Source organism: Henckelia pumila, chromosome 2, assembly GCF_033568475.1.
Source record: "Henckelia pumila isolate YLH828 chromosome 2, ASM3356847v2, whole genome shotgun sequence".
Classification (NCBI taxonomy): domain Eukaryota; kingdom Viridiplantae; phylum Streptophyta; class Magnoliopsida; order Lamiales; family Gesneriaceae; genus Henckelia; species Henckelia pumila.
In genome coordinates this window covers 161,018,090-161,036,815 of record NC_133121.1, presented here as the reverse complement: position 1 = coordinate 161,036,815, position 18,726 = coordinate 161,018,090, and the positions used below count along the sequence as shown (strand labels likewise).

The 18,726-nt window shown below is 38.2% G+C and overlaps 1 protein-coding gene across 1 annotated transcript; it reads left to right on the top strand.

The window, feature by feature from the left end:
* Positions 1-298: 298 nt before the first annotated feature.
* LOC140878800 (probable inactive carboxylesterase Os04g0669700) lies at positions 299-5,511 on the top strand. Its single transcript, XM_073282423.1, has 8 exons — positions 299-415; positions 1,449-1,553; positions 1,647-1,851; positions 2,570-2,622; positions 3,009-3,132; positions 3,746-3,931; positions 4,210-4,313; positions 4,931-5,511. Exons 1-6 carry the CDS (start codon positions 299-301, stop codon positions 3,763-3,765), a joined length of 624 nt encoding a protein of 207 aa, XP_073138524.1. The 3' UTR covers positions 3,766-3,931; positions 4,210-4,313; positions 4,931-5,511.
* Positions 5,512-18,726: the final 13,215 nt, after the last annotated feature.

The following is an 18,726-nucleotide window of genomic DNA, read 5'->3' as shown; positions in this document are numbered from 1 at the left end:
ATGTTTTCACATGCAACGAGTATGCACTGGTCACTAGTTTTAAATAATACATGCTTAAATGTTTACAAAAAAACAAAACAAAAATGTGAGAGAGAACCTTACCCTGCCCAAACCCGTCGCCCCCTTCTTTAATTTTGACCTTGCGCCGCCGCACACCACTAGAAATGGGCTCGGCCAGCCATGACTCACCTACCCCTTGAGTTTCCGGCGAGATCGTGAATTTAGGTCGAAAAACTGCACTTGTTACGTTTCTTTAGATCCGATCGTGTTCAAAGTTTAATTGATCCGAGTAGGATTGATGGCTCCAGTTTCGACGTTCGCGAAGTATAAATTAGTGTTCCTGGGTGATCAGTCCATTGGGAATACGAGTATAATCACTCGATTCATGTACGATAAATTCGAAAATACGTACCAGGTGCGAATCACTCACTGAGGTGTTTGTATTTCACACTTAGAGTATCTCCAACCATCCTCCATTTTGGAGGATTCCTCCAAAATGGAGGATGGTTTGGCCTCCAACCATCTTCTATTTGCATCCTTCATTTTGGAGGATGCTACAGTGATCCTCCATATCTGTTCAAATAGATGATGGATTTGGAGGATGACATATTTACGAAAATGCCATCCTCCAAAATTATTTTTTAGACCTTGAAAATGATGAATTTATTTTTTAGTCCCTATTTTAAATTATTTTCAGTTTTTATATTAAATATTACTTGGTAAATTGGTCTAATTTTTATTATTTTGAGTGTTCTCCCATTTTATTTTTAAAATTAGTTTCAGTGTTTAATTTTTTTAGTTTAATTAAATTTTATTTGTTTTTTTTTATAATTTTTCAATAAATTAATTGTAATTTTATTATTTTTAAATAACATTAAATGGAAATTATGAACAAAGTAATTAGAAACACACAAAACAATTTAGCACAAACATTTTATTCAAAACACGATTTACTACAAAGCAATGCAACTGTTTTCATGTGTTTGCAATTTAATTACCAAATAAATGCATATTTTTTTAAAAAAATAACGAGTCGTGTAAATTTAATTTTTTAATATGTTTAACATTATAATACATAATTATTAATATATTACATGATTTTAATTTTAACTATATCCAATTAATATAGTTGAAAAACATATTATGTAATTTTTTTATTATATAAATATATATGTTTTAAAAAAATAAAATAGAAAATGGAGTATTTGGTAATATTTAGAGGATATGGGTTGGAGAAATTTTTTGAAAATAGAGATCACAAATCTCTACTTAAAAGATAGAGGATGAAATAGAAAAGATATGGGTTGGAGATACTTTAGAAGTTCATTGTTCGAAAATAAGGATCGACAAGGATAGATCTGGTCCTATTTACCTGATATTTGTAATTAAGTCTCGTTCGTGTTGATTTTTAATTTTGGTTGATGATATCACGTTTTGTAACCTGCCAGCTCGTTTTCCTGTTTTCGTTGCTCAACGATCTTACTCTCATGAGTCGTCTTATATGTTTAGTGCTTGAAGATAATGTGCTCACGCTGGATTTCATGCTAGTGCTGGTTTTCTCTGTGTCTGAATTTATAATGGTCTTATGTTTTATTCCTCTGTATATTACATGTTGATCTACACAATCACGGGTTTGATGATATTTCTATGAATCGAGGTCAGTGGTGTACTTGTCAAAAAGGTATTCATCACAGCACGAGAAGAACTACACGGAGATTTTCACGTGGCTACATGGACTGGGCGATTCGGGTCCTGCTAATGAACCCATCAAGACGCTTTTCACGTCTCCCCAGTTCAGAAAAACCAAGTGGTCTTTCCCTTCTGCTCCTTCTAACCCTGTCACTTGTAACTGTATGTTCCTGTTAACATTTAGGATTGTTTGTTCTTCCTTTGTGGATTTTTCTTGCGGTTTTAAGTTTCAATTAGACTTTGATTCGGTACATTGCAATTCATTAGATGCTGCAGGTGCATTGACCAGTTTTTGGGATTTTTTTTGTTGTGGCTGCATTTGATTGAACTATCTGATTAGAAAATCCAATTTTATATTTTGTGAATTGATGATCGTATACTTACCAAGGTGAAGTCTTTATGAAGTTGAGGATTGTTGGGATTTGTTCAAATCTAACTAGTTTCTTGTTTCTCTTCTATTGTTTTATCCATTATGCCTTGGCAATCATACTGCATTTCATTGTTCCACGTACAGTAAAGATGTAAATGGTGCCTCTATTATGCTTGAGCCATAGTAAAACTGTTGACTTGAAAATGATGTACCAGTGTTTGAGATTTGTTGCTGGCTCATTTTTGCGTGGATTGTGAATGATTGTCCTGTCTGAAATAATTTTTTTGCATATTACCCATTTTGGAGTGATCTGATCACTCAAAGAAAGAGAACAAACTGATATCTAATGAGTAAATACTAAGATTGATTATATTATATAACACTACTTCAAAATGAAAGCCGCTGAAATGTAGCGGGCCTGGGTTTTGCATCTTATTTGGGTTTCATGAGCGACAAAATCTCTTTACTGCATTATCATTTTGCTATTTGCTCATTTGGGTTTCCTTGTAGATGGTGGTGTTATGCCTTCATGGTTTGACATTGCTGAAATACCTGTGACAGCTGTAAGTTTGCATCATTTTATCTTCAATTTTCTGTCATAATTCATTTGCATCTGTCTTTTAATCCTTTTTTAATCTGTATATTATGTTGAGCTCCATTATAAGTCTTTTTAAGTTCTATAAAGATTCTGTCTTTGATTCATTTTTCCTTAAACAGATTCATTATAATATGTTTAAATTCGACTTGATTCATGTATAAACGGAATCACTTTACTTTCTTTACGAACAGATTCAGTTTATTGTGATGTGTTTGATTCATTTTTCCTTTAAATGGTTAGGCTAAAGACCATAGTAGGAAGTCAGGGTAGTATATATCTCACCTCTACTTTGTAATCCCTGCACCATGTATTCTCTCAGTCTGAATCATCTAAATTATTATTATTTGTCAGGATTCCCCAAAAGATGAAGGCAGTGTGCTCAAAGCAGTTCAGAATATACATGCAATGATAGATAAAGAGATAGCCGCTGGAATCAATCCTATCAATGTTTTTGTTTGTGGATTTAGTCAAGGAGGTCCGTGTTTTCTTTTTCCCATAGTTAAAATTACCTTATGGGGGATGAAGAAAGTTTTTGGTCCTGTTGGATCGCAGTAGATTAAATAAGTATTAATGAAGTATAAGTATTGATGTAGATTCTATTTTTTTCTTCATTTGCATACCCAGCCAGCTCTTTATTTTTTCCAATTACAAGCTTTTAGCTCCTGCAATTGGTATGGTTTCTGCTATTTTGAAGTTGTTTTATGTTCTGGTCATTCTGATGCTTTAAACAGTTTGGTGTGCATCATGCCTTAAAAATTTTGTGAAATATTAGGTCTGGAAACTCGAGGTTGCAACTAGTGCGACAGAGCATGTCTTGTTCACATATATTGGTTCTCCATGCAAACCGAAAAACGTGTAGCTTTATCCAAACTCCAAAGAAATTAAACCTATACTTTTGCAAAACATGAAGCTTTTAGAAACTTTTACCAATATTCACTTTTGACTTGTTTTATACTTAATGCAATTGAGAAGAAAGTCCGCCTTTTACTTGTCTTGGATATTTAATTACTATGACACCAAAAATTCTGTGTGTGAGATATTTTCAACCATGAGTTTGTTCTGACTGCAGACATTGCATGAATTGTCAGAATGTCCTAACCCGGCATGACCGAGCTGGTTTGAAGGACTCCATTCCAACAGAAACAAAAATTTGCATCAATAAATTCCATGATGAGTGTTTGACATCAATGTCTGATGATCTTCACACTCCTGTAGCATTGGCTGTTATGTCGGAACCATTGAAAACCATCAATGATCTTCTGCATACTCGTAAGGTGCTTTATTCAATCTGGAAGCTATTTTAATTTTCGATGCAGTCTCACAGGCTCCAGTTTTTACTCAATGTGTTTACCTCCTCAAGTTCAAATATGTCCGGCTCTTGAATAGTAAGATGGTATATATGGCTCGCATGTTTTCTAGATCATTCAGTGGTAAAGCTGCTTTTTCATGTATGGATTAATTTTCGCTCCTTTTTACTATTGGCAAAGTCATTTGGGTACATGATTGAAAATTTGAAGCGGATAGTTTTGAACCTGTAGGCTTCTTTCTGCAGGGAAAGGAAAACAAGAGTTAAGACTAGAGTTACTTGCAGCTTTAGAAAAGACAATTATAAGTGCTCTTACTATTTTGGGGCTCTTGCCAGATAGCTACTCTGAGGTAACCCACAATAACTCTCATTCTTGTATGCACGCACGCACACACAGAGAGGGGGCAGGGGAAGAATGTACTTGTTTGCAGCTGTGAGAGGGACCATATGTCGAGTCATGGTTTTCTCAAAAATATGTACCTGCGGGCTGCAAGTAAGGTGTACAATTGAATGTTATGCTTGCAAGTAGTCATTGCTCTCAGATTTATGAGTTCCTTGTAGGCCTTTTATGTTATGTGAATACTGGTTGTATGCACTATGCAGTCTACTTAAGATTCATTGAGATCTCAGTATTTTCATTATCATTGTGGAATCGATCCTAGTTAAAATTAGCCACTTCTGATCTATTCCAATTTTTCTTTTTGTGTCTTTCTCTACTTTAATAGGTTGATGCGTAAATAAACATTTTATTAACACATAAATCGAATAAAGAATTTAAATTAATTAAACATCAAAATAATATTATTCATAATATTTATTTAATTTAATGCATACGATTTAGTAGATTAGATTTTAGGCGCTACAGACGAGGAGCTATTGGATCACAAATCTTGCCAAAAAAAATTTCAAGGTAAGTATGAAGTTGATAAAAAATTTGGTTTTACTAATTTCTTGTTGTTTGGTGTAGGTAAGGAGGAAGATTTGAGGAAAAATATTTTTAAAGAAGGGGAGTCTGATATGAATCTAAAAGGCGCTCAAAGATTCATATTGTTCAAATAATTATTCCATAATTTGTCATCAAGATTAGACGGATTTGGAATCCATGGATATCAAGATGGTACGCTTGGAGTTCGTTTCGGAGGGAGTTTTATTGTCATTAAATTGCATGTAAACCTTGGAAAAGCAAAGGAAATGTTTGAGCAAGAATTTGGAGAAATAAGCTTGTGCCCCAGCGGAGGATCATCTGCTCCAACGCGAACCATTTCTCGCGCTCCAACGGGGAAATCTCGCACTCGAGCGCGAGAGTTGAATTTTGACACCTTCTGGAAAGAAATTTGGCCGCTACAGCGTGGGTTTTTTGCGCTCCAGCATGAGACAAGAATACTGTGTGAGTGTGTGTGCGGGAATTTAATCCTATTTTCATAATTTGATTATTTTGGAGTTTTTTAGTTTATTAGGAAACTTTTTCCATGATATCTTTTGATATCTTTTGCATTATTTTATATCTTTTTGGGATGTATTATAAATAGACTTATACATTCATTATTGAATAATATACAAACAAGATTTTCATTATTGATTTTTTATCAGTCTAAAATTATCTCAAAAATTTTATTGAAGCTTTTGCTTTGCCTAAATCAAACTCATCAAAGTTTTCAACTTTATGGCATTTGTCAATTGATCTTCATTGAAGATTATCAGATACAAGTTATCTGAAGGTCTTCTTGAATTCAATTGTTCCGTAATTTTTGTTGTTAATCGTTTATCGATTAAAGGTGGAAATTCAAAATTTATCTTTTGTTATTTCTCTGTGAATTTTACTGTTTTCAAAAAGATAGAAAACTTCAATTAAGTATTTTGTTTAATTGATCTAAGGGCACGATTTGGATTTATTTCGTGTTTGCTTTTCATTAATCAACTAGATTCATAGTAGCATTCACGTGTGCATTATCTATAGTTGTGTTAATGTTTTGCATTGAAGACAATGCAAGATTTTTTCATAGAGTGTCAGGTTTTTAAGTGACTTTCATTGCTACATATGTCCTTATCGAAAAAAGGAAGAAATATTTTTTTTTAAAAAAAAATTGCACTCCAATATTTCAAAGCATGAAACCCAAGAAATGCAGTGAATTTTTCTCCTTTTCAAGAACTTTGTGATTGTTAAGGTGTGTGTAATGTGATGAACATGTTTAACTAGAGAAACTGTTGTGAAGTTAGATACTTGTAGAAACTAAGCATACTGTCTTCGAAGCTTTATATGACTAATTGCATGAATATGAACATGGTTATTTTCTTGACCTCTTTTGCACTCTTGAGTTTTTCTAAATCCATTAGTCCTTGTTTGAGCTTAATGATGAAAATATTCATAATCCTACCCTAAGTGAGTATAGTGGACGGTTTCTTGCAAAAACAAAATTAAAAAATGGAGAATGTAAGGTGAGGGGAGCCTAAATAAATAAAGAATTTTGTATAAAAAAATGAATTCAAGGCTTAAAGGTGGAGAATTTAAGGATGAGAGGATATCAGATGAAAAATCTGATGGTGAATAATGCATGGTCATTGTACTCCTGTCATTGTGTTAATAAATTCAAAATTTTTCTTTTAACCCTCCCCCAGGCCCTAATACGCTCTGATCAAGTCCTTGTTAATTCGTTTTTTTGATTAGTGATTAGTAGAGGAGTGGTATGTGGAAAGTATACTTGTATCGACATGTTTCTTGAGTCATCTAGGACTACTGGATTCGCATGAAGCACACAACACTCTGAACAAAGTCACACACACACTTTTACTATCCTTTTAACAGTATAATTTGCGAAATGTTAAGGTAGTACTATGGATGTGGTTTGTCAAATAAAGGAAGGTGTGCTAATCTCATTCTTTAGCTTATAACATATTTTGCTCGAGGGCGAGCAAAAGGTTAGTATGTGTTAAGAGCATTATCATGTTGGTCTTTTTGCCATTGATATTTTAGTAACCCAACCCGGATCATTCTTATTCAAAGCTTAAGCATGAAATTTACTTAATCCAATTAAAAACAACAGATACAACGGAAACATTTAAATAAACAGTCTTACAATCTACTAGCAAAACAACCGGTTTCTCAAATCTCAAATAATAATACAACCCAATCGAAATTAATTCTAAAACCTCAATACAGAAAAACTAGAACAATACATTTCTCCCTGCACATCAACGACCGCTACCACCGTCCGTTCAACCTAAGTCCTGCCCCATGGAATGGGGTGTCCAGAACAAAACCATGGACGTGAGCATAAAATGCCCAATACAAAATTATGAGTATACAGATACTATAAATGTAATGCAAGTGAAGGTATAGGAAACCTATCATCAAAAGAATTTTTCAAAGTCAAATGCACCATGGTATGTATCACACTAGGCCATCACATCAGAAGGTACTCCCATACCATAAACCATGGATATATCCAGGTCCAAAACTATGGTTCCCATCCACAAAATATAGAGGGACTGAACGACCCCTCTACTGGTAGTATCGATGAAATACAGACTCAATGTGTCAATGCATGCAGCATAATATCAGTGACATAATAAATTCACATATAATTAATGATACATAAAATATGCATACTCAACCAGGGTATTTCGCATAGTACGTTCGTACCTCTTATCTAGAAAAATCAAGCACCTTAGCAACAGTCCAGGTACTCAAAGTCCAATCCTATATGCAATAATCACCATATCATTTATAACCCTCTCAAAGCCTTAACTAAGCTATTACATACTCTATAATATCTATAGGGATCCAAAATTATACATGCATGCGTTGTCAGCATGCTGATGGAAACTGCCTCAAAACTCAGGCACTGCTCCACTACTACCCCCGCAGCGCTCCGCCACTCTCGGTCCTCCAATAAGACGCCTAGAAACCCCAAAAACTTACTAGAAGAAGCTAGGAACGAGAGAGAGAATAGAAAATGGTAGAATAGAAATGAACCTCGACACCCCTATATATGGACTACAATCGAAACCTCCGATTGCACGATCGGAGTTTCCCATCCATGCTTCCGATCTCTCCCAGCCAACCACGTGTTTTGCTTCTAGAGGCTGCTTGCCGATAGTAGATCGAAGCTTTCGATCCCACTTTGGAGCTTCCGATCTCACTAACGTCACTACTTACGTAATATTCCGGACAACTAACATTCGAGATGTTTGGAGCTTCCGATCCCACTTTAGAGCTTCCAAACTCCTAGAGCTTCCGAACCCAAAACTATGACTCCAATCACTTTGGAGCTTCCGAACTCTATTCGGAACTTCCGATCCTTTCGAAGCTCAAAGTTCTACCAGACCATTCATGATCGTATTGGATATATTTCTCAACTCCCTAAACCCATTTGAGGATCCCTTAATCATGTCTTAGCAATTTAAACATAATTTAGGAATTTGATTAACTTAATGTGGAGACGGGTTACTACATTCTCTCCCACTTAAAAAATTTCGTCCTCGAAATCAGGACTAGAATAACATATCAAAATATTTTTGAAACAACTTGAAACACAATACTGTAGTATTTGCAATACAACTAAATTTCTGAAATATAAATGCAATCAAAACAACTCCGGATGCTCAGAATGCATACGGCTTTTTAAATCCCAAGTTTTTTTCTGAGTGCCTTGACGCTGCCATTGAATCATGACTAGAGAAATGCGCTTATTCCGAAGAACCTTGTCTTTCATGTCAAGAATTCTGAGCGGTCACTTCACGTATGACAAATCAGGCTCCAGCTGAACCTCTGTTGGTTGTAGAATGTGCGACTCATCTGCAACATACTGACGAACTAGAGACACGTGGAACACATTATGTATGAATGATGGAAAGGTACGACGGTAATGCCAGACGATAAGCCACATCTCCAACCTTTTCCAATATCTCAAACGGACCAATGAACCTGGGTGCCAAATTACCCTTCAAACCAAATCTCAACACCTTCCATAAAGGCAATATTCGCAAGAAAACATACTCTCCTGTTTCAAAATGTAGTGGTCTACGCTTTGTATTGGCGTTACTGGTCTGCCTATCCAACGATGTCTTGATTCTCTTCTTGATCAACTCTACCTTTGTACACATTCTATTGGATCAACTCTGGTCCTTTGACCTGTCTTTCTTCTACATCATCCCAAAACAAGTGTAACGACCCACTGTATCAAGATGGGTCTTTTCAGCGTGCTTATGTCCTCACTCACACGCACCCTGAAAAACTTCCCAGGGGGTCACCCATCCTATAATTGCCCCAAGTCAAGCACGCTTAACTTTGAAGTTCTTATGTGATGAGCTTTCGAAAAGAAGATGCACCTTCTTGATATGAATAGTACATATGAAATCTTTTAAACCCTCCTCAACCATGTAGTCCCATACCTACACAGTCTCAGAATCCCTCTCATTCCGGCATGGGATCGGTTCATTCATGTCTCCCTCCGCCTAGAAGCCTACCAGGAGCCGCTCATTGTCCGTGCAACCTCTTGGCACCGGCGATCACTCCCTGCCTCTTCAGCCCCGGGCGTCACATGCCCACCAGCTTCCGCTTGGTTCGTCCCCGAACCATACCGTACTAAGAGAGGTCGCTCTGATACCATTTGTAACGGCCCACTGTATCAAGACGGGTCTTTTCAGCGTGCTTATGTCCTCACTCACACGCATCCTGAAAAACTTCCTAGGGGGTCACCCATCCTATAATTGCCCCAAGTCAAGCACGCTTAACTTTGAAGTTCTTATGTGATGAGCTTCCGAAAAGAAGATGCACCTTCTTGATATGAATAGTACATATGAAATCTTTTAATCCCTCCTCAACCATGTAGTCCCATACCTACACAGTCTCAGAATCCCTCTCATTCCGGCAAGGGATCGGTTCATTCATGTCTCCCTCCGCCTAGAAGCCTACCAGGAGCCGCTCATTGTCCGTGCAACCTCTTGGCACCGGCGATCACTCCCTGCCTCTTCAGCCCCGGGCGTCACAACAAGGGTGTACGACAACGACAACCATAAAGAGTCTCATATGGTGCCATGCCAATGCTAAAATGAAAACTATTGTTGTAGGCGAACTCTGTCAATGACAAATGATCCTGCCAGGATAATCCAAAGTTCGTTACTGAATTTCTCAATATCTTCCAACGTCCGAATAGTCCTCTCAAACTGACTGTTTGTCTTTGGGTGATAAGCAGTACTCAAACTCAAAGTAGTACCTAAAGCTCGCTGAAAGCTACCCCAACATCGTGAGGTAAATCTAGTATCTCTATCATTGACTATGCTCAAAGTAACTCCATGTAACCAAAATATCTCCTGGATGTATAACCTCGCCATGTCATCAAAAGTGAACTCGCGGTTCTACAGAGTAAAATGCGCAGACTTGGAGAACTTGTCCACCATGCCCCAAATAGAATCACACTATCTGGAGGTCATTGGAAAGTGGGTGACAAAATCCATCGTCACGTGCTCCCACTTTCATTCAGGAATCTCTAAACTCTGCATCAGACCACTTGATCGTCGATTATCTGCCTTGACCTGCTGACAAACAAGACAACGAGAGACAAACTGATACACACTACTCTTTATAACTTTCCACCAAAATCTGGTACGTAGATCCTTATACATCTTGGCACTTCCTGGGTGCACGATGTATCTACTACGATGTGCTTGAGACAGAACATAGTCTCGCAGGGCTGAGTCATCAGATACAAAAATTTTACTAGACAAACACAACGATACGTCTGTTTGAAAGTGAAAACCGGATGTGTTGTATTCCTGAGCAAGTTTTCAAATCAGAAAACTGCACTTTTTGGATATGAGAAAACAAGGATGGATCAGTTAGCACTTAGAAAACTTGTATTCCTTGTTGTCATTTCTTATGCCGAAACATAAACCCTAAAGAACAACATTTTTGAATGGTACTAGCCATTGCACTAATACGAGAGAACTGATACTCACTTTCTTGCTAAGTGCGTCTGCCACTGGGTTCAAAGTACCTGGATAGTACTTAATCTCTCAATCATATATAATATTTGAGAAGAACTAACCATTGATGCTCTCGCATGTTCAGCTCTGTCTGAGTGAACAAGTACTTCAAACTCTTATGGTCTGAAAAGATCTCGAACCTCTTGCGATACAGTTAATGATGCCAAATCTTCAGTGCAAACACGATTGCTACAAGCTCTAAATCGTGCACTGGGTAACTCCCTTCATAGGTCTTCAATTGTCTAGAAGCATAGGCAATTACATGCCCATTCTGTGCCAACACACAACCCAATCCTTGAAGAGACGCATCTGTAAAAAACCACATAGCCTCCGGGTCCATATGGTAATGCAAGAACAGGTGCAGTAGTCAATCGGCCTTTCAACTCGTCAAAGCTCTGCTCGCACTCGCTTGACCAGACAAAAGGAACATCTTTTCTTGTCAGTTGTGTCAATGGTCTTGAAATTCGCGAGAAACTCTCGATAAACCGCCGATAATACCCCGCCAAACCCAAAAATCTACGAATCTATAAGATATAGCCGGACGCGACCAATTCAAAATAGCTTTAGTCTTACGTGGGTCAACTGATACTCCTTCTCGAGAGAAAACATGACCAAGAAACATCACTCCATCAATCCAAAACTCGCACTTGCTAAACTTGGCATATAACTGTTTCTCACGGAGAATCTGTAGTACAAGTCTCAAGTGTTGCGCATGTTCGTCAACATTATGCGAGTAGACCAAAATTTCGTCAATGAAGACCAAGATAAACTTGTCTACATAATCGCAGAATACTCTGTTCATCAAATCCATGAACACCGCAGGCGCATTTGTCAACCCAAAAGGCATCACTAAAAACTCATAGTGACCATATCTGGTACAAAATGCTGTCTTAGAGATATCCACATCTCGAACACACAATTGATGATACCCTGACCTTAATTCAATTTTAGAGTACACAGAGGTACCCTGGAGTTGGTCGAACAAATCATCAATCTGTGGCAAATGATACTTGTTCTTAACCGTCGCGCAGTTCAAATATCTATAAACTATGCAGAAACGCATAGAACCATCCTTTTTCTTGACGAAAAGAACTGATGCTCCCCAAGGTGAAACGCTCGGTCGGATATATCCCTTATTCAACAAATCCTGCAACTGCTGTTGCAATTCTCTCATCTCTATTGGTGCTAGACGATAAGGTGCACGGGAAATCAATGTCGTCCTTGGTACAAGTTCAATCCCGAACTCGACCTCTCTGACTGGAGTAAATCCTGGAATCTTATCTGGAAAGATATCTAGGTACTCACAAACTACTGGTAGCTCTTCTATAGACCTGCTACCTACAGATGTATCAACCACATGGATAAGGTAGCCTTTCCCACCCACCTCTAAAGCCTGACAAGCCCTCAAAGCTGAAACCATAGGGAAAAGGGGTCGCGCTCTCTCACCATAGAAAAACCAACTATCGTCCTCAACCGGACGAAACTGAACCATCTTCTGATAACAATCTACCGTAGTTCTATCAGAGGTCAAAATATCAATACCCAAAATACAGTCAAAATCCTCCATCGCTAGAATCATAAGGTTTTCTAACAACTCAAAGCCCTCAAACTCCAAAGTACATCCCAAGACTAAACGCTTGGCCAAATCTGAATGACCAGTCGGGGTAGACACAAATAAAAATATGTCTAGAGGTATGTACGAAAATCTATAGCGCTTAGCAAATCTTTCTAAAACAAACGAATGCGATGCACCAGTATATATAAGAACAAAAGTAGGAGTTCCGCACAATTTAAATGTACCCGCAATAACTTCCTCTTTCTCTTTCTGAACCTGATCATGTCTCAGGAAAAAGAATTGGCTTGGAATACGCGGTCTATGGTTGGTGCTTCCAAATGACTGTCCTTATTTCCTCTACAGGACTGATGATTGTGAACCAAAACCAGATGTTGATCCCCCAACATTTTGCAGGCAATCCCTCTTCAAGTTCCCCATTTGGCCACAATGGAAACAGGCGCCACTGGCTACATGACATCTGTCTGTAGGATGATGTCCTCCACACTTCTGACACTGACCCTTCTTCTTTCCAAAACTGTACACACCTTTACCAGATCCCGAACCTGACCTAGATCTTGAAGAAGAAGAAGGTATACCTGACTTATTCAAAGATTGGCCTAGCGGGCCCAAGGAATTTCTTGGTCAAAAATAAGAAAAATAGTTTGGTTCCTCTTGAGGTATTCTCCGCTTGGCGGCAACGGTTCTTCAATACTTCATACGATGTCAGATCATCATTGATAGACACTAGCGAATAAATCTCTGGACTGAGACCTTGAAGGAAAAGATCGTACTTGACCTCCGAGATGCTGGAAACATACGGGAAGTAAGGCAAAATCTAAAAGAACTTCAATTGGTACTCCTCAATAGACATGCTGCCCTGTTTCAGATTCATCGGTTCATTTGTCTTCATCTGACATAGAGCTGCTTGAAAGTAAAATTCTTGGAATGCTGTACGAAATTCTTCCCAAGTGTCTGAGCCTTGCGCTGTTATGATCAGTGCGAAATTAGACTTCCACAACTTACGAGCATTCCCATGAAGAAGGAATTTAACAACCTGCATTTTCTTCTCATCAGTGCAACGATACACCTCGAAGCAGGTTTTTATTTCTTCCATCCAGTTTTCAGCCACATCAGGATTCTCGCCTCCCTCTAATGGCCATGGATCCATCTACATGAATTTGCGCAAATCAAAATTGTCTCTATCATCCCTGGGGCAATGGTGCCTCCGACGTGGTTCCCTGACCTCATTGTCTTCCCATTGACCATCGACAATCCCATGAATTTCATCATCTCGAAAAGTCATCTAGCAAGAGTAGCAAAATTTAGACCTCAAGACTGTATACCTATTTCCCAAATTTCGTGCATGCTCTAATATCAATAAATGTAGTGACCCAACCCATATAACTTCTTATTCAATGCTTAAGAATGCAATTTACTTAGTCCAATTAAAAACAATAGATACAACGAAAACATTTAAATAAACAGTCTTATAATCTACCGGCAGAACAACCAGTTTCTCAAATCTCAAATAATAATACAACCCAATTGAAACTTAATTCTAAAATTTCAATACAGAAAACCTGGAATGGTACTATCCTCTATGCAGATCAACGACCGCTACCACTCAGGCTTTCTAATCCGAAGAAGCAAAAGTTAACGAGACTTGCTCAGGGAGACAACACTCTCGGTTTCCATTTTCAGACAGACAGATTTTTGTGTTTGTTTGGTAAAGTTGTGGTACCTGATGATTCGACCTTGCCAAAAGAGATTCTATCTCAGGCTCATCGTAGTAGATTCGCCATGCACCCAGGCAGTGCCAAGATGTATAAGGATCTATGTACTAGATTCTGATGGAAAGGTACGAAGCATATCATATATCATTTTGTCTCTCGATGTCTTGTTTGTCAGCAGGTCAAGGCAGAGCATCGATGACCAGATGGTCCTAATGCAGAGCTTGGATATTCCGGAATGGAAGTGGGAGCATGTGACGATTGATTTTGTCACCTACTTTCCAATGACCTCCATGAACTGTGATGTTATTTGGGTTATCGTGAACAAGTTGTCCAAGTCTTATAATTTTCTTCCATATAACCGCGAGTTCACTTTTGATTGCATGGCGAGGTTATACATTCAGAACATTGTGCGATTACATGGAGTTCATTTGAGCATCGTCAGCGATAGAGATCCGAGGTTTACCTCACGGTTTTGGGGTATTTTTCGGCAAGATTTTGGTACTACTCAGATTTTGAGTTCTTCTTATCACCCAAAGATGGATGGTTAATCCAAGAGGACTATTCGGACATTAGAGGATATGCTGAGGACTTTAGTGATGGATTTTGGGTTATCTTGAAAGGATTATTTACCGTTTATAGAGTTTACCTCCATCAACAGCTATCATCATAGCATTGGCGTGGCACCATTCAAGGCTCTTTATGGTCCCCGTTGTCGTACACCATTATTTTTTGGATGAGGTATGGGAACAACAGGTCGAATGACCGGAATTGATCCAACAGATTGTTGAAAAATTTGAGTTAATCAAGAAGAGGATCAAGACAGCACAAGACAGGCAAGCTAGTTATGCCAATACCAAGCACAGACCATTGCATTTTGAGAGAGGAGAGTACTTTTCCAGTGAGTATCGCCTTTCTGGAAGGTTATGAGGTTTGGTTTGAAGGGCAAGTTAACGCCTAGATTCATTGGACCATTCGAAATATTGGAAAAGATTGAAGATTTGGCTTATTGTTTGGCATTACCATCGTATCTCTCTAGTATTCACAATGTGTTCCACGTATCGTTACTTTGTCAGTATATTGCAGATGAGTTGCACATTCTGCATCCGAAAGATGTTCAGCTTCAGCACAATTTGTCTTACGTGGAGAAACCGCTGAGGATTCTCAACATAAAGGACAAGGAACTTCGGAATAAATGCATTCCTATAGTCATGGTTCAATGGCAGTGTCGAGGCACTGAGAAAGAGACTTGGGAGTTAGAGAGTCACATGCATTCTAAGCATCCGGAGTTGTTTTTGTGATGCCCAGAGCTGAGAAGGCGGGGAGTGATTGCCGGTTCCAAGAGGTTGCACGGACAATGAGAGACTCCTGGTAGGCTTCTATGTGGAGAGAGACATGAATGAACCGATCCCGTGATGAAATGAGAGGGATTTTGAGACTTGTAGGTATGGGACTACACAGTTGAAGAAGGCTTAAAATATTTCATATGTACTACTCATATCAAGAAGGTTCATCTTTTTTTCGGGAGCTCATCATATAAGAACTCCAAATTTAAGCATGCTTGACTTGGGAAAATTTTAGGATGGGTGACCCCCTGAGAAGTTTCCCAGGGTGTGTGTGATTTAGGACATAATCACGCTGAAAAAAGTCATCTTGATACAGTGGGTCATTAAAAATGGTATCAGAGCCGACCTCTCTTAGTACGGTATGGTTCGGGGATGAATCAAACGGAAGCTAGTAGGCATGTGACTTTCAGGGCTTAGGAGGCGGCGAGTGATCGTCGGTGCCAAGGGATTGCACGGACAATGAGCGGCTCCTGGTAGGCTTCTAGGCGGAGGGATACATGAATGAACCGATCTCGTGCCGAAATGAGAGGGATTCTGAGATTGTGTAGGTATGGGACTACATAGTTGAGGAGGGCTTAAAAGATTTCATATGTACTACTTATATCAAGAAGATGCATCTTCTTTTCGGGAGCTCATCATATAAGAACTCCAAATGTAAACGTTCTTTACTTGGGGAAATTTTAGGATGGGTGACCCCAGGAAAGTTTCCCAGGGTGTGTGTGAATGAGGATATAAACACGCTGAAAAGAGTCATCTTGATACAGTGGGTAGTTACGTTTTGATTGCAGTTGTTTTCCGTGTGCATTTCAGTTGTAATTTCTACTGCAACATTGTAATAAGTTGTTTTCACTTATGTTTTGTTCGGATTATCCCAGTATAGATTTCAAGAAAAAATTTTCTTAAGTTTGGGAGAATATAGTAGTCCGACTCCTAATCACGCTAATCTAATACTTAAACATCATTAAGGAATACTAATTTGAGCATAAGGAGTTGATAATCGGATTAAGAATAATAAAAAATGGATTCTAAAGCTTTAAGTGTTTGGGACAGTTCGAAAGTTCCGAAGGAAAGATGGGAAGCTCGAACGTATTCGGAAGCTAGCATTGCTGATTGGAAGGTCCAGGTCGTTCGAAAGTTTCGAAGAGAGTTCGGATGTACCGAATTGGTTCGGAAGCCAAGGTTGATGTTTGGAAGCTACGAGCAGTTAGAAAGCTACGAATGTGAGCTCGGTAGTTCCGTTTGTGTGAAAGTTGGACAGGTCATGGGCTTTGAATGGGTGATTGGACAAGAGGGATTTCGGAAGCTCTGAACTAGGATCGGTAGTTTTGAACAACTATCGGCAGTCGAGTTGTCGAATATGAGACACGTAGATGGTGGAGAGCAATCGAAAGCACGATTGGAAGCTGTGAAGTAGGATCGGAATTTCCGATCGCGAGTTCAAAATTTCCGAACGTGTTCTATAATTAGAGGGCCGAGAGTTCATTTTCAGTTGCAAATTCCCATAGTTTTCCTCTCGTTTCTTACTAGCTTTTATGGGATTTTTTAGCGTTCTTTTGAAGGCCAGACGGGGTTGTGGCGGAGTTGTGCCTAAGTTTTGAGGTCATCGCCATCAAAAGACTGACGATGGACGCAGGTATACTACTATACTCAGATTAGCTTAAGTGAGTATCTATTAGTCTAGTTAAGGTTTTTAGATAATAGATAGTGATACAATGATTGTATGCTTATAGGCTTGGACTAGAGAACTTGTATCGCTAGGTTGCTTACTTTGAGGTACGAATGTACTATCCGAGATACCCTGGTTGAGAATGCATGTTTTATGTTTGCATGTTTTATGTGGTATTAATGATATGTGCATTGATTATTTCATGGATATTATGCTTCATGCATTATCACGTTGGGCCTTTTGTCATTGATATTACCTGTTGACCGGCTAAATCGTTTGATAAAAATCTACTGGCAAGCGCACCAGGTCAAGTAATAGTAAAGTTGACTGAGAGTCCAAGTATCGATCCCACAGAGACTGTTGTCAATTCTCAAGAATTAATTATTTTACTTAATCTAGACAAAATAATAAAAAACAATTTGATTTAAATAAAATAAGAAAATAAAATAAAAACTACTTAAGAAATACGAATAAAAATAACTAAAGATAAAAATAATTAAAATAAAGTCAACCAAGACACACGTAGGTACCGAACAAATCACGTAACATGTAGTCGATTCAGGACTCAGATTTAATCTTAATTCACGGGAATTCTCCTAATTTGTTCAAAGGTCTATTTCTAGAACAATCAAACCTATTCAAATATTGATGAATTAATCTTTCGTAATTCTAATCAAATTTGAATGCATTAAATATTTGTAAAAATTCAGTTTACACCTAAACCGCACACTGAAACCGAATTCTATTTCTAGTCGGTTTTACAATATGTTAATTATCAGAGTGATCAAAATCAAAACCTCCTCTGTCGATTTGGAATTGATTAACATGCAAGCAAACAGTTGATCAGACTATTCACAAGACAAATATAAATCTGACAATCAATAAAATAAAATCAACTCTAAAAAATCCCAAACAAACATCCAAGTTTTCTACATAAATTTGTTCGGTCCAATCACGCCGTCTTGGTTGAAAATAAACTACTCAATAATTAAAAACAATAATTCAAAAATAAAAATAAAAAGAAGAAAAGAAAGAAGAAATCTTCTCTCCCAAGCCTTGTAGCTGCCTCCTCTTGCGTTGTCTGCGCTCTGGAGCTTCCGAACCCTCAAAAATATGTTATATCTTGTATATATATGGTCCGGAACGCCTATCAGTTAATTTCCTCTCAAAACAAGGATTTTTCGGAACACATATGACCCCCAAACACGCGCGTGCACGCGGCATAGGCCTCGCGCGCGCGCAGCACATAAAAACAGAGGCCTGTACGTCGGACTCGCGCGCGCGCAGTACAAAAAATCTTCACCGAGCGACAATTTTCAAAAATTCATATCTCGAGATCTAGCCGTTGGATTGAGCTGAAATTTGGACAGAAGCTTCAAAACATCTTTAGCTTTAATCTGAACGGTAGAGATTGGATTCCAATGTCTCTAAAATTAATATGATTTTTCGATCAAGGCTGCTCCGTAATTCAATCTTCAAAAA

Excerpts from the sequence above, each read along its gene's own strand:
- LOC140878800 (XM_073282423.1), top strand. The coding sequence starts at position 299 with ATGGCTCCAGTTTCGACGTTCGCGAAGTATAAATTAGTGTTCCTGGGT. Across the intron at positions 1,852-2,569 it reads TAACCCTGTCACTTGTAACT|ATGGTGGTGTTATGCCTTCA; the intron begins GTATGTTCCTGT and ends GTTTCCTTGTAG. Across the intron at positions 2,623-3,008 it reads CTGAAATACCTGTGACAGCT|GATTCCCCAAAAGATGAAGG; the intron begins GTAAGTTTGCAT and ends ATTATTTGTCAG.